This window comes from Cyanistes caeruleus, chromosome 14 (genome assembly GCF_971803275.1).
Source record: "Cyanistes caeruleus chromosome 14, bCyaCae1.hap1.1, whole genome shotgun sequence".
In the NCBI taxonomy this organism is placed as follows: Eukaryota; Metazoa; Chordata; class Aves; order Passeriformes; family Paridae; genus Cyanistes; species Cyanistes caeruleus.
The window spans coordinates 3,689,924-3,704,946 of NC_141714.1; the positions used below are offsets into that span (position 1 = coordinate 3,689,924).

Consider the following 15,023-nt stretch of genomic DNA (forward strand, 5'->3'; position numbering starts at 1 on the left):
GGTGGCACTTGGGGATCACCAGACATGTTTCATTCCAAGGCTTTGAAAGAATTTACAGAATTCCTCTTGCCCCGTCTGGTACCTGATGAAACAGAGACAAAGAAAAGCCAAGTGTTTGAAACAAAACCAAAACTAAGGCTGTTATTAAGAAGTTTTCTCCCCTGAATTGTAGTCCTGTCAGAAGTAGATTCACTGTTTACCTCAGCACTAGCTGGAGGAATCGAGCTTGATTCAGATGATGCAGTCCAGGAAAACTTTGTCTTGGGCCAGGCTCTAAAACTCCAGCACTGGGGGGGTGCAGAGGTGGGCACGGGCAGGCAGAGAAGCACAGACAGGCTATTGTAGGGAGGTTTTACTGCCGATGAGGTAAAAAAAAGGTCATTTTTATTCCTCTCCTAGGCAGGCTGTGACCTAGAAAGCAAAAAGCTGCATTTCGCTCCTTATTTGCATAGTCTATGTAAATGAGCATGCAAATCCAGACTCTCCCTCATGCTCTCTAGACAATTAGCTAAATTTAGACGCGCAGCCCTTCCCGGCGGAGCGTGAAAGAAGGTTTTATTTGTGTCCCCTCTTGGGCAGGTGTGGGACAGCAAGCTCCTGAGGGATCAGCTGCTGGGGCAGGCGGTGCTGGCAGCGTCCCCCGCTGAGCCCCGGCAGCAGCAGCGGCTGCGGCTGCAGGGCAGGGCCGGCGGGGAAGCGGCGGCGGTGCCGGCTCTCATCAGCATCACGGCTCTCTCCAGCGATGACCTCGCCGAGCTCTGAGCCCCGCCGAGCCACACGGAGCTGGCAGCTCGCAGCAGCCGCGCCGGGGACTCGGGACATCAGCATAATCGCTTTAAAGGGGGTAGGGGGGGAAAAAGCCCCGCGGCTCTCCACATTATCATTGGTAATGGGCGGAGAGGCGTTGGGAGAGGGGGGAATGCGGTTTTGTACATATGAGACATGAGAGGGGCCAAACGGAACGCTGGCAGGTAAATCCATGAGGATGTGAGCATCTTCCCAGCAGGCAGGAATGGCTGCAGCTCCCTCGGGCACCCACCAGCAGCCTGGGGACTGACAAGTACAAGGGGATTCATGTTGGTTTTTTTTTCCCCCCCATAGAAGGATATTCAATTCAATTTCTTATAGATTTCACTACACATTTGGTGTTTCTCTTCCTTGGTAGGAATGCCACTACTCGAGGAGCTCAGTCACAGCTCGTGGCCTTTAGACCAGTCTTGCTAGGACAACATTAAAACAGAGGGGCAGATCTCACAGTGCCTGCTTGAACACTGCAGCAAGGACGAGCTTTGTCCACACGAAGGCTCCTCAGATTGACTTTGATTCTTCTCCACCTCGAGCTGGTGTCTCACATCTTGCTGTCTCTGTCCAAGGGCACCTCGCAGTTCAGCTGCGGCTCTGCTCAGAGCACCGATTCAGTAATGGGAGCCTCCTTGCATTGTTTTAGCCACATAATGCTAAAAATGGAATAACAGCCCTCTTGTTTTGGTAGATGTTGCACCAGCCTGAAAGAGGAGAAAATGAGCTCGTGAGAAGGGTGGGTTTGTAAAAGCAGGGTGCTGTTCCCTGGCAGGTGTCAGGTCTCACTCTCAAAATTGTGCAGTCATTTATTGCTGGCATGGCTGATGTTCGATGGAGTTTCACTTGGGTATCACGGAGGATGGGTGTTATTTCACATCTCCCTCGCAGCAGGGGTGAGGTGCCAGCTCTTCCCTTGCCCTGCAGCCCGTGGCAGGGTTCCCTGAGCAGCTGTGTGGGGTGGGCACGCTGGGCACTGACCCTGGCAGTGCACGGGGCTCCCTGTGCCAGACACTCGGAAATGGATTTTACACAGCTGCAGATTCTGGGTGGTAAAGTGAAGCTGAAGGATTGTTCTGCCTTTTTTACAGCCAGGAAATTGGGATTTCTCATAGCCACTTCAGCCACACTGTGTGATTTTTGCAATTTATTAACTGGCCCTTGACAGAGCTAATGTTGTCACAGGAGGTTTTGAAGTCTCCTCAGGGCTGTGGTAAGAAAATGCCTTCTCTGACACACCAGGGATGGACTGTGGGGCTGGGAATGATGCTGCAGTGCCATCAGCTTAGCTGAATGTACCAAGGACCCAGATCCAGCTCTTTTCAGACAGTTTGGCACAGCACAGATCTTGTCAGAGGTGTGAACTACAAGCCCCACAGGCAAGTGACATTCTCTGTAAGCTCATGGCTGCAGGGCTGCTTATTCTCAGAAGTGTTTGTAAACTGAGATTTCTCTTTTTAAAAGCATAAACTGTCTCATACAGACCAGAGCTTGGACGAGGGGAACTGCAAATGTCAGGGCTGCCCTAATCCTGCACTGACACCTGTTTGGTCTTTGTTTGACCTTTGCTTGTCCTCACACACTGTTCCAGGTTGTGGGAGCTGCTTCCCTCAGTGTTCCTGATGGGATGGGGCCATCCCCAGGGATTGGCTTGTCCAGGGCTCAGTGTTTAGCCTGGAAAGATTTCCACTCCGAGATGGCACCAGAGGTTTGTGCCTCTCTGCCCCACGATTTGGCTGAGAAAGCTCCTGAGCCTGCTGAGGGCATAAAGCCACCTCAGCTCTAAGCTGGAGGGGAGCCCCTTGGCTCTTTCCTTGGAGCCCAGAGCCCTAGCCCCAATGCCAGAACACTGTTCCAGCCTCTGGAAAGGGCTATCCCCAGCAGCAGTGGGACAGAGAGAGTGTGAGCAGCAGTTCTTGGGCAGCCTGGCACGGTGGGAAGTCAGGGTGGGGAGCACAGACACTTTCAGGCCTCGATCATCGTGCCAGCTCCAGCCATTGTCCCAGTTTGTCCCCGTGTCACGGGGACAGGCACTGCTGGCAGTGCTGCCCTGAGGGACTGGCAGTGCTGGGAGCTGCAGGAGGCTCAGCAGGATGTCCAGACCTCTGCATTGATCAATTCTGGGAACTGTTTGGTTTTTCCATCAGGAGGAGCTGATCCAGCCTGGGAACACAACTGCCTCTGCTGGGTTTCACATGCTTCTGCCTTCCCAGGTGGAGCAAGGCAAGGGCAGGCTGACAGGGTTTGTGCTGCTGCGTGCTCCTGATGTTGTTAGTTAAAATTGTGCATTTTTTAACAATATCACCATGTGGGAAAACATGTTGGGGTTGGTTTTTTGGGAGGGGGGAAGGGCTGCAGTTATGTACGCACTCCAGCCACCTCAAAAATGAAAACAGGTGCAAATGGATGTCAAATGTTTCATTGCAACCTTTTGTAACTTTTCAATACGAAGTGACCTAAATAAAATTTTACAAAAAATACAATTTTAGCGATTTCTGCGCCGGCGGCGGCCGCGAGAGGGCGCTCGGTGTCCACCCCCACAGGTGTGACCACGGCCAGGTACTGACACCTGCAACACACCCAGATAAAAACGGTGTTTAATTTATAGAGGATGCCACTCATTATCCTATACACTCTATTTTATCTCTCTATACACTGTATTACAGTTATAGAAGCGCCTCTGAGTGTATATAAAAAAAAATATATATATGCACACTACATATACACACCCCCAATATATATGTATATACAGATATATATTATATGCTTATATATATGAATGGCATTATATGAGGAACTACAGTGCAGGAGAGTTATGGGAGGGGTTGTACATAGGGGACGCTATAAGGTACAGAGTAAATGGATGGCCATAGCTCTGTAACACACTATCTATACATATAAAAACATTATATATATATAGTACTATAATAATAATAAATATTCTATAAATATTTATACAAATAATAATTATACAGTATATTGTGTGTCTGTGTATTTGCATCTATGTTATATACATATCTTTCTCTAACCTCTATATATTATATATAATATAAATGTTATAATATGTATTTATATATATTTATTATATAATATATATTTATTATATATACATATGCATGCACATATATATAAATATATATGTATATTATATATATTTTATACGTGTATTATATATATTATATGTACATTATATATATTTATATGTATATTATATATATTATATGTATATTATATATATTTATATGTATATTATATATATTTATATGTATATTATATATTTTATATGTATATTATATATTTTAAAATATATTATATATAAAATATATAAAATAAATCTATGATAATTTGGGCCAAGCACTGTGCGCTCCGCTCCAGGGTCAGCTGAGCACACAGGCCAAAATATGATAATAACATACATATTATAAAATATATAAAAATATTATATATTTTTTTGTGTCAAAGTGTCCTTCCAGGTGGAAAAAAAACCTCCAAAACTCCACAGTCCCAGCTGACTGTGTGTATCCAACAGGATGTTTTGGCTGCCCCATTCTTCACCCATTTGGAAATGCAATTGCATTTTCTTCCTCGTCCAGAAGTGCCATAACTGGGTAAAACCCAGCCCCTGAGCATTCCAGAGGCAGAGTGGTCAGGAGTTGATGAATGGAGGAAACCCTTCCCCCTTTCCAAACCATACCAAAACCTCCATATTTGGGACTTTCCATCTTTAAGAAACAACCAGCAAATCAGAAGTGAATGTAACCATCGGGTGAGAAGGGAGCAAATCTCCCAGAGGAGTGAAAATTTTATTCCTGTTTGTTCTCTGAGCTGGCTTTGGTGGCATGAAGTGCTTCTATGGCCTGACAGATTTTCCTGGCTACACGGATCAATTCAGGCAGGACAGAGAGACTCACGGCTGTTTGTAAAAATGGATGCTGCCCAAAGAGGAAAAAAAGAAAGAAAGGAACTGTTACTTTCCAAACTCAGTTTTTCTCAAGAGGAAGCAGGGTTCCTCTGGTTACCAGAAATACACATAAATAGGACTGAGGGGACTATCTCCACCTGAGTCTTAATATTCAGGACCTTGCTGTCAGAGGCAACATGTCCCAGTAATCCCATTAATCAATTAATCAAGGTGTCTTCAGCCTGCTGGGATTTTGGCCCTGCCAGCACTCAGGGCTTTTTTTTAATTTCAGGAAACTCAGAGGACTCACTTAGGTTCTTTTTTTCTAAAGGTAGGGGCTGCTTTAGTTGTGAGTGAGAGCTGTTCCGCAGGGAACTCCAGCTCCTCCAAGAAATGTTGATCCCTTTATGGTTTAGGCCTGTGCTGTTCTGAAGAACACTGAGATGCAGGTTTTCAGCACCAAGACAAGGACAGCCAAATCTCTGACTGCTGGGACTGGGTTCCTCTTCCACCAACCATGTTGGGCCTCTGTGCCTGGCACCATTCTACTGCAGTTCTCTTGCCACCAGCTAAAACTGAATGCACTCCCAAAATACAACATGGAAATGATCAGAGGGTGGATGGAACACCTTTCCTCTGAGGAAAGGCCAAGAGAACTGGGATTGTTCAGCCTGAAGAAGAGAAGGCCCCAGAGAGACCTTATTGCAGCCTTTCAAAACTTCAAGGGGACCTGTTTTTAGGGCCTGTTGCAAAGGGACAAAGGGTAATGGTTTTAAATGAAAAGAGGAGATTCCAGTTAGGTCTAAGGAAGAAATTGTTTATGCTAGGGGTGGTGAAACACTGGCACAGGCTGCCCAGAGGGGTGCTGGATGACCCATCCCTGAAAACATCCGAAGTCAGGTCGGACAGAGCTCTGAGCAACCTGATCAAGCTGAAGATGTCCCCATCATGGCAGGGAGGTTGGACCAGATGGACTTTAAAGGTCACTTCCAGGTTAAATTCTTCTATGATTCTACTTTGAAAAGCACCCAGACAGAGGATTAACAGGAGAGGAGGGCACCTGGAGAGGAGAATTTCCCCTGCAGCCACTGGCCCTTTACCTCCAGGAGCTCCCTGGCTGTCCAGCGGATGCTGGGGTTGATGTCCAGGCAGGAGTGCAGGAAGGCGTGGAACAGAATGGACATCTTGCTGGGCATCCTCAGAGGGGGGTACCTGTTCTGGGCGATCAGGCGCTGAGCCTGGGGACAGAGGAAGCACAGGACAGCCACTGACCACCCCTGGGGTGACAGCTCCACTGCAGGCCCCTCCTGGCTTTCTGATTGATGCTTCTCCAGGGGCTGGGATTAACACTTGAGGGTAAGGAAGCAGGGAATTGTCAACCTCCAGAGCAGGGATGATAGTGACCCTGAATGTAACTCAGCTGGTCAGAGCATGGTGCTGATAACCTCAGTGCCCAGATGGGCCATTCACTCAGGAGCTGGACTTAGTGATCCCTCCCAACTCAGAATATTCTGGGATCTGGAAATAATTCTCTTCATCTGTGTTTGCTGCCTTATACAAGGTAAAGGTATTCCAAAAGTGGTCTTCCAAGTAAAGCCAGGGAACTTTACCAAAAAGAGTGGAAGACTGAAATGTTCAGAATTGTTGTCTTCTTCAGGAATTTGCTGTGCAGCATTTAATTTGGTTTCCGCTATTAGTCATGAGATTTTATCCTGGCATACATTCCTCCACTATTCCTTGCTCACTTGGTATAAGAACTCATCATTTCATTTTAAGGAATTAGAATCTAAAACTAAAAACTTCAAAATATGTTTGCTACAAGTAGCTTTGCTAAAACATACTTTTAGAAATGTTTTGGGTAGTACATAATTATGGCATCACTAGAATCAGTGACCGTCCCTGAAAGGCACTGGTCAGAATCTGAGAAGACTTCTGGGCCTGCAGATACATTTGTAGTGCTTTTCATAATAATTTCCCAGTTGAAGAAACTTGCTGCTGTCATTCACAGCTGCAGCTCAGAGAGAGATCAAACAGCAGGAGGAATTCAGGCAGTGCTGGATGCCAAAAAGGCACATTTTTGCATTGGTACACATCACTTCTCTGATGAGATGTTCTGCAGGGACACTTCTGGAAGTGGGCCTTGGTGGAACAATTTCAGGCTGATTTGAGTGGGATTTGGTTCATGGGAGACAAAACATGGCCCAGAATTGCAAGACAGTGATATCTGACAGTGTTTGCACCTTACCTGGGCAGGGCTTTCTTTAAAGTACGGAGGTTCTCCCTCCAGCATTTCAATGGCCACAATCCCAAGGGCCCAGATGTCCACTTGGGTGTCATACTCCTTTCTTTTCAGGATTTCTGGTGCTACCCAGTAAGGAGAGCCGAGCACTGTGCACCGTGTGCTCCGCTCCGGGGTCAGCTGAGCGCACAGGCCAAAATCAGCTGAGGAGGAAAACAAAAACACTGTCAAAACCAGCCTGAACCATGCAACCAAGCACAAAATTTCCCCACTCTATATCTGAAACATGGGGATTCTGTGCCTGACCAAGAATACCTACTCAATTTCACAGATCCATCCATCCCGAGAAGAATATTATCGCTTTTGACATCTCTGTGGATCACATTCTTTGAATGAAGGAAAGCCAGGGCTTTGAGGCACTGAGACAAAAAGCCCATGAGAGTAAAAATTAATTAACCTCATTTCATCACACAAGAAAAGGAAATGGCTCTAAAAGATTGGATTTCTAGGTGAAACACCAATTGTTGATACAGACTGTCCATTCCAGACCCAGACAGAATGGCTGCAGTGGCTGTGCTCTCTCCATCCAGGTGACAAAGGAGGGTTTGTCAAAAAGGAAAACACTTCTCCCTCCATTATGAAGTGGATCACATTTATGTGGGAGGCTGCATGACAAAGGTTTTATCTTGGCCTCAACAGCAGACTTGGAAGTAGCACATTAGTCACTTTTCAGAAGCAAACACCATTTGGGGTGCAATGCTCTCCTTTTAAGCTGAGGGCTGTGAGAAATGAGGCTCTATTTTAATTTGCTATTAGTTTAAAACCCTGCCACCAGCATGTTTGCTTTTACAGCAGTGCAGACATGCTCCAGTTTAAAGAGGCAAAGCCTAGAATGTTAAATTTAAAAAGAGAGTACAACAAAAGTGTAAGAGTATAATAACAGAGTATAAGAAATGCAGTTGTACTGGCAGGAGGCTCACTTAGATGCCCTTTTATTTTACATTTCATAACAACAGCACTGAAACAAAGCTCTGAACACGAAGTCACTCCTGTCCCACCCTGTCCAAGCCATTGGACTCACAAGCAGGGCTCCTCACCTCCCTGCTGATAGCAGCTATAACTCTTTCCTCTATAAAGACTCGGACAAGAACGCTGGTTAAAGTGCCTCCATCCACATATTCCATCACAAGCCACAGGTCTTCATCCACCAGGTAGCTGAGAGAAGAAAACAAAGGCATGGAGATGAGTGTGCACAGCTAAATTACCTTATGGAAAAGACTGCAGGGGAGTTTTGTTTCCAGGTCACTTGCAAATGGAGGCAGAATGAAATGGAGAGACATTCTTTGTAGGCTACAGAGTATTTGGAATTTGTGCAGACTAAATGAGAAAGGCAAATCCATGAAAAAAGAGATGCCTTAGATGGCAAATGAGAAAAAAGCAATTTAGTAACAGCAGAGATCAATCTGGAACCAGGACACTTGCCATCAACTGAGTCATTATCTTAATTTATTAGTTCCACCAGTCACTCCAGGAACAAGGCAACATAATTCCAGAGTTATCTATGGGAGGAGGCTCTGCACCACTGAGGACAAATGTTGGCCAACCATTTGGAAAATCACATAAAATACAGTCAGAAACAAGAAAAACTATTTAAAACTGGCAAATTATGTGGTTCTGCAAATGAAAATTTAGTCTTCCTGGCTTCCACAGCAATGGAAAATGATGGGAACAGCCAAGGGAGATAATTTCTATTATGGTTTATCAGCACTTATGGTTAAGGCATAGAAAATATGATCAACTTGACGAAACCAAACCCCAAAACAACACAGAGGTAATGAACTGACAGGCTGTTGTTTTAGTAAAACATGGCACATCCAGGTTTTTGAAAAGGGGTTTCCAACTACATACACCAGAAAATATTAATGGAGACCCAAGGCCATCTCCTCCCATCCACTAGAGATGAATAGAGAAGTAAGAGCTCCATGTTCTGGCAGTACCCAAAGGGGTTTTCTTAGCCTTTGGCTTGCAGTGTGTGAATGAACATTCCCATGCTAACACCTCAACCACTCACCTGTCTATATAATTGACAATATTGGGATGCCGGTTTTCCTTCATGATCTGGATCTCGTTGACAACGAGTTCCTTTCTGTTCCGTTTGCGGAGAGGCATCTTCTTTAGGGCCACCTGAAATGAAATTGGGGACCACAGACTTGAGAAGCTCTGCTGCAGGAAAGCACAGTGACCATGGAGGGAGTGTTTTTGGAATGATGGGGCTGGGCTGTGATCAGACACCAGAGCTCAGGAAGTGACATGATGACAGCTGATTTCTGCACTTGCCTGTGTGCCACTTACAGGACACTTGCCACAGATATTTTGCCTTCTAAACTCTGCAAAAATTTCCCTAAACTATTACCCACAGTTCTCTGACAACACCCTGCACCCACATTCTTCCTCAATGGCCTCAGTTTATCATCTCTTTATTATCTCTGTTATTATTCACACAGGTTTTGCAAGCAGGATTTTGTGACTGTGAAAATATATCAAAATAGTTGGGAATCCTTCAGCAATTCTATGGGGTTTGGCCATTATTTCAGCAACTGCTGCTGGTCTTGGTTGCATAACAAAGCAAACACATGCATACATGATGGATAAAATCCCACCCTAAAAGATCATAGCAGTTACACACACACAAAAAAATTACAATCCCACAATGTTTCTCAGTTCTTGAACTTCGATTTTGCTATTCCAGCAAGCATTCTTTACCACAGTTCAGATTTGCAATTATTTTCTGGGTTTCTAAAGAAATAACCCATTCTTTGGTATTTTAAGCCTTAATTATGTCCTTCTCTGAAAGATACCACTGCCCCTCTTGCATTTTTTCTGGTGCTGAGTCTGTTTCTGGTACAAAGTCTGTCCAAAATGTGTTTTGCAGGCTGGCATTGCCTTGTGCTTGAGGAACAGCCTGTGCAGGAAAGCTCTGCTGGGTACCAAAGCAGAGGGGAAAGCCCTGAAGAGCTGCACAAGGTGCTGGGGGTGTTGGCACTCACCACATCTCCTGTGGCTGGGTTGATGGCTTTGTAAACAGTCCCGAAACCCCTGGAAACAAAAGAGCAGTGAAAAAAGGAGAAGCAGTTTAGGTGCTGGGAGTGAAAGCCAGCCCAGACAGGTGATCTCTGCTGCATGAAGTGTTTTAAAACCCCCTGGTTCAAAAAGCAGCACAGCAACTCTCTGTCATGCAGGGTGAAGAGAAAATTGAGGCCCAACTTGAAGAAAAAGAGCTGGAGCACAGATCTTCAAAACCTAAGAGCAGGGGGAGGGTGTGCCTACAAAAACTGGAAAATATTTACATTTTTTTCCATTTTGCCTTGTTGTGTTGGGTTTTCCCTTCTTTTTGTGTCCGTGTGTGTATTTTTTTTCCAGGGATGGGGTTTTGTGTGACAGTGTGAGAGTTTATTATTTCACCTCTGGTTTCAGTTGCTAAACCATGTGGTTATACTCTGGCTTACTGAATATTTTTTAAGCAAAATATTTTAAATAAATGCTCTTGAAAACTTCTATCTGACAGCTGTGGGGTAGTAAGGTGGTCTTTCAGGCAAAAAGGTTTGAGGGATGGGAGATCTTTCAAGTCCTGCTCCTTGTTGCAGGCAAAGCACTGCTAGCATCGAGTTTTCTTTGACAGCAACTTCTGACCAAAATTATTAATTCTGATCTGTGCTGAGCTGGGAGGATCCAAACCCACATCAAGTTTGGAGCTTGCCTGGCTTCACACTTGATATTACAGCAGCAAAATGCCTTGTGGCTTGTGGCTTTGTAGGAGTAACTGGGATTGGACTTACCCTCGGCCAATTTTAACAAATTCAGTGTATTTCGTCATGGGGTCCCCCTCGTTCACAATGCCCCCTGAAAGAAACGAAATGCAGGATGTTCACTTCAAACAGACACCACCTTCCAGCAGATCAGAAATGCAGCCCCACTGTCTGGCTGTGAGCCCTTTGTGGGCAACAACAGAGGCAGAGGTAGCTCCAAAGCACAGATGGCTCCACTGATTTTCTGATTTTCTACAGCGCTTTGAAGCGTTATCTTGATGGGAAACAAAGCACCTGGAGAAATCCACAGAAATCAGAAAAGACCAGGTACCAAGCAAGAGTTTGCTTTCTACAAATATTTATGAGAGCTGGAACCAGACAGCCTTTATTTTCCTGGGAATAAACACTTCTGTGATTCAACAAAAAGTTTAATATTTCTGAAAATTAAATGCACCTTGGGTTCTGGGTTTAATTTTTAAAAAACAGTGCAAAGTACTTCCAGGAGAGGAGAGGATCTTCCCAACTTTCAGCAGTTTGCCAAAAGATTGTCTTTATGATTTTAAAGAACAGCATCTCATGTTATAATCAATAATGATGGGGTTTTAGGATCCAGGACCCTCATCATGGATTACCAGGCTAAATTCTAATGATAACCTTTCCTGTGCCATTTGAAGACACTGCTTGTCTTCACTCTAACAAATTTCTGTGAAGTATTTTTGCTCTGATGATTTGTCAGGGAACTAAAGAGAATTTAGGAACCCAAACATCCTGCTTGATTTGGCCATCAGCACTCAGGAGTTCAGCAGTTCATTCACTAGGTCAAAGCACCTCCTGCTGAATCAGAAACCATCTCTGCTTTTGCCTTCAGCGCTGACGGAGGTGTAGAGAAACAGAATCCAGTCTGAGCTGCCCTTAGGAATTCCCAACAAGAATTCCTGCTTCCTCTGTCCCTTTGGTGGAGCTAAAGCTGGGACACACACACCACACACCACACAAGAGGCACACCACACGTACTCAGTCGCTCCAGCAGTTCCTCTGTCAGCTGGAATTTCTTCTGTGGCCGGACTCTGGGGTCTTCCATTGTGCTCCTGCTGCTGAAGGTGCCAGGCAGGAGAAATACATCTTCTTCTGTACCTTCAGCTCCCAGCAGAGAGCTCATGTAGATCTGTGATGAGAAATTAGTTTATGCCAGGAAGGGAGCTTGCAGGGATCCCCTGAGTTCGTATTCCAAATGCAAAACCTCAGGAAGATGCTGTTGGCCACATCCAGTTCTCAAACTGTTTTTTGCTGTCCACATCACAAACTGAATGAACAAAAACAAAAGGCTGGTTTTGCACAAGCTCATGGCCAGTTTCATGTTCAATTTTCATGGATTTTCTCAAATAATTGGTGCAGAGGGGCAGGTACATCCAGGAGACAGTTTGTCCTGTATCCTACAAGGGAAACCAATGACTAAAAGGGAAGTTCAAAACCAATTTTCCAGGTGCCAGTGGCTGGGGTGAAGCACAATGTCATGGCAGGACTCCAGCCCTCAGCACCTCCCGAATGGCAGCTGCTGTCTGACCAGAAACTTGCAGCTCTGAATTGCACCAATGGTAACCAAAGCTGGCACTTACTGATTCTGCTGTAGGAACAGGTGCAGATTTCGTATCCACCTCCTTCTCATTATCCTTCTCTCCAAGAAGGGAAGAAGCCAGCTGAGGTTCTGGTGGCAGTGGTGGGGTCTGGGGACAGTCCATAACATGAGTGAGTGTCTCCATAGTTACACACAACTTTCACCTGCTTCAAAGCCAGAAACGGATCTGGACACACACGTGGTCCTACAGCCTCAGTTCTCTGTTACACGTGTCACAGTACAATTTAAATATCTATAAATTATGGGGGGTTGAAACAGCCCCAGCTGCTGTTTCAGGGGCAGAGCATTACATCAAATTCCCCAAATTTGCTGTGTTTCCCAACTGCTTTAAAGCTGACACAAAGGCCAGTTAGGGAACTGAAGCAAATCAAAGGCACTGTTCCACACCTTCACACCTCACTGGTGTTCTATTCAAAATGTTTAATATTAACCCTAATAAATTTGGCCAATAATAATGTGGATTCCTCTCTCTAGGATTGTTACTGCAACCCAACATTTATTAGCATGGATTTTTATTATAAACTTCCTTTCAATGGCTCCAGTGAGTTACATTACCAACTATAACCTTATTTATGTTCAGCTATATATACAGCTGTATTAAAGATAAATCATGAAACTTGATAGAAAGGGAATTCTAAGTTGTTAAAACTAAATTAAAATGGAGCAATTATACAATATTGAAAATTGCTGTGAATTCAATATTCCACCACGGCTGGACCCACAATCTTTCCCTGAAAAAGCAGACTTTCTTCTATTTAAAGGCTTTGAACAGAAATTGAGGGAACAGCCAGGGATCCCTTTGCTGCTGCTGCAAAACCAGACATGGACATTTTTTCAGGCTGGCACCCTGTTGGAGCAGGCAAAGCTCACTCCCAGCTTGCTCCACAGTTCTTACACTCCAGGATGTCAAAGGATCCTTTCCCACTCACCAAAGGATGGGTTGCCCTGCGTCCTTGATTACCTCTGGATAATTGGGTGATCTGATCTGCAGTAGGCAAGAGAAATTGAATCAGATGCTGTTAGAAAACTGCCTTTTGTGGGGAATCCCACATGGAACAAGTCAGCCCAAATAAGAGAGCATTTTTCTTTCACATAATCCCTCCAGGAACAACAGCTCTTTTCCACAGTAAGCTACAGAACAGGACAAAATACCAACTTCTTTTTCTACATTTTTCTGCCTATTTTTTGTGCTTTGTGTTTTCCCAGTAAATAAATAAGAACTCAGTCAAGAAAGGATTCTGCTCTTCTCAAGAGCTAAAGCAGCTTTGCTATTTTTTTTCCCCTATTAATAAGTTGTGTATGTTGGTTCTCTTTAGCTTGCTGAAAATGTTTTCTAGAAAAGCTTTACCAAAATCTCCCTTAGCCATGTGAATTCCATTCTGACACTGCACAGGAACATCTCCTGGGTTCAGGAGCACACACTGTTGGGAAGTAACATTTTCTTATGAAGGTCATCACTATTTTAGCACAGGTTGTCAGACAAATCCTTTAATCATGGAGAAAAAAGATGTTTTCCCTCAGTTCTGAAGATAATTGCACTCTTCTTAGAAGCACTTCTGAAAAGCTCTTCCAGTGCATTTTTTGAGTTGGCTGAAGCAGCAAAGTGAGGGAATTACAGACTCCCCAGACTGCTCTGTGTAGGGAATGGAACCCCCACAAGGTTCCCCACATTCCAAATGCTCTCCACATCGAGACACCCCGTTTAACAGAAGCTGTTGACAGGAGCTGTTACCAAACTAATGGCATCTTACTGGCATTTTTGTTCCAAAATCAGCTCAGTTCCTAAGGGGGAGCATAAAGAACACAGTGACCCCAAAGCCAGATATCCTGCACCTAGGGAAAAGCACTACTTACTCCCCAGATGAGCTGTCACCAGCCAGGGTTTATCTGGATGAAAATACATTGCAGATGTTGCAGACAGAAAATCACATGCTGCGACACAGATTTGCCGGATCATTTTTGCAGAGCTCTGCTAGAACTTGCAGACAAGCATAACACAACAGTCAGATAAAGCCCTTGCTGGTTTGCAGACAGCCCTCTGAGAACTCCAGGAGGAGAAGGATCCTCCTGGAATGCCAGCAGAAGGGGGGCATTGAGGAGTTCTGGACTGCAGGAACGGTGGTGTCCTGTTGGCACTGCAGGGACTTGCCAATCTCTCAGCGACACCCCAACAGCCCCTGATGTCACAGTGGCAGCAGCTGTACTTTCCCACTCTGGAATGGTTCCAGGCTGATTCTTCACCAGCTGGATGTTCAATTTTGCTCAGTCTGGAGCCTGACATCCCTTTATGGTAGTAAGATATCAACCTTCCTCCTGATGCAAAACTCTTATTTCTGCATGAAACTCACCTGGAAATCAACTCTGTGCTTCCATGGAGTGATGATTTAAGCCTTAACCCATTTTCCTGGTGATTCTTTGATTCCATAACAAAATTCTTCTCTATTGGCTGACAAAACAGTGCTTTCAGGAGCTTTGAACTGGACTTCTGATGCTCAGTAACAAAAACAGCATGCTGAAATGATCTCTGCTGTCTGACTAAAGGGTAAAGCCCACCCTGATGAAATTAATTTTCAGCACACCAGGAACACTGTGGGGGAAAGACTCTGCCTCTCACAATCCTAACAGAGTTGCTAAGGATTCTCC

General features: G+C 44.9%; 2 protein-coding genes across 4 annotated transcripts in view; one reads left to right on the top strand and one right to left on the bottom strand.

Annotated features, from left to right (window-relative positions):
- The window catches only part of LOC111929208 (calpain-5-like), a 61,558-nt gene extending 58,191 nt beyond the window's left edge, over window positions 1–3,367 (top strand). For both annotated transcript variants that reach the window (XM_086851022.1, XM_086851023.1), the window contains one exon: window positions 580–3,367. In XM_086851022.1, the coding sequence (XP_086707148.1) occupies window positions 580–762 (183 nt within the window). In that variant the 3' untranslated portion in view covers window positions 763–3,367. The remainder of the gene's footprint in view (window positions 1–579) is intronic.
- Window positions 3,202–14,630, bottom strand: LOC111929207 (serine/threonine-protein kinase PAK 3-like). 2 transcript variants are annotated; one of them, XM_023926716.2, is made up of 13 exons: window positions 14,235–14,630; window positions 13,310–13,365; window positions 12,361–12,468; window positions 11,759–11,909; window positions 10,775–10,838; window positions 9,986–10,034; window positions 9,010–9,122; window positions 8,036–8,153; window positions 7,258–7,357; window positions 6,945–7,141; window positions 5,800–5,937; window positions 4,710–4,730; window positions 3,202–3,367 (listed from the first exon to the last, which is right to left on the bottom strand). In XM_023926716.2, the coding sequence occupies exons 1-13, from the start codon at window positions 14,335–14,337 to the stop codon at window positions 3,284–3,286; spliced, it is 1,302 nt and encodes a 433-aa protein (XP_023782484.1). In that variant the 5' UTR covers window positions 14,338–14,630; the 3' UTR covers window positions 3,202–3,283. The 2 variants fall into 2 exon arrangements, with proteins under 2 accessions (XP_023782484.1, XP_023782483.1); XM_023926715.2 differs by lacking the exon at window positions 3,202–3,367 and having other exon boundaries at window positions 4,566–4,730.
- Between the last annotated feature and the right edge of the window lie 393 nt (window positions 14,631–15,023).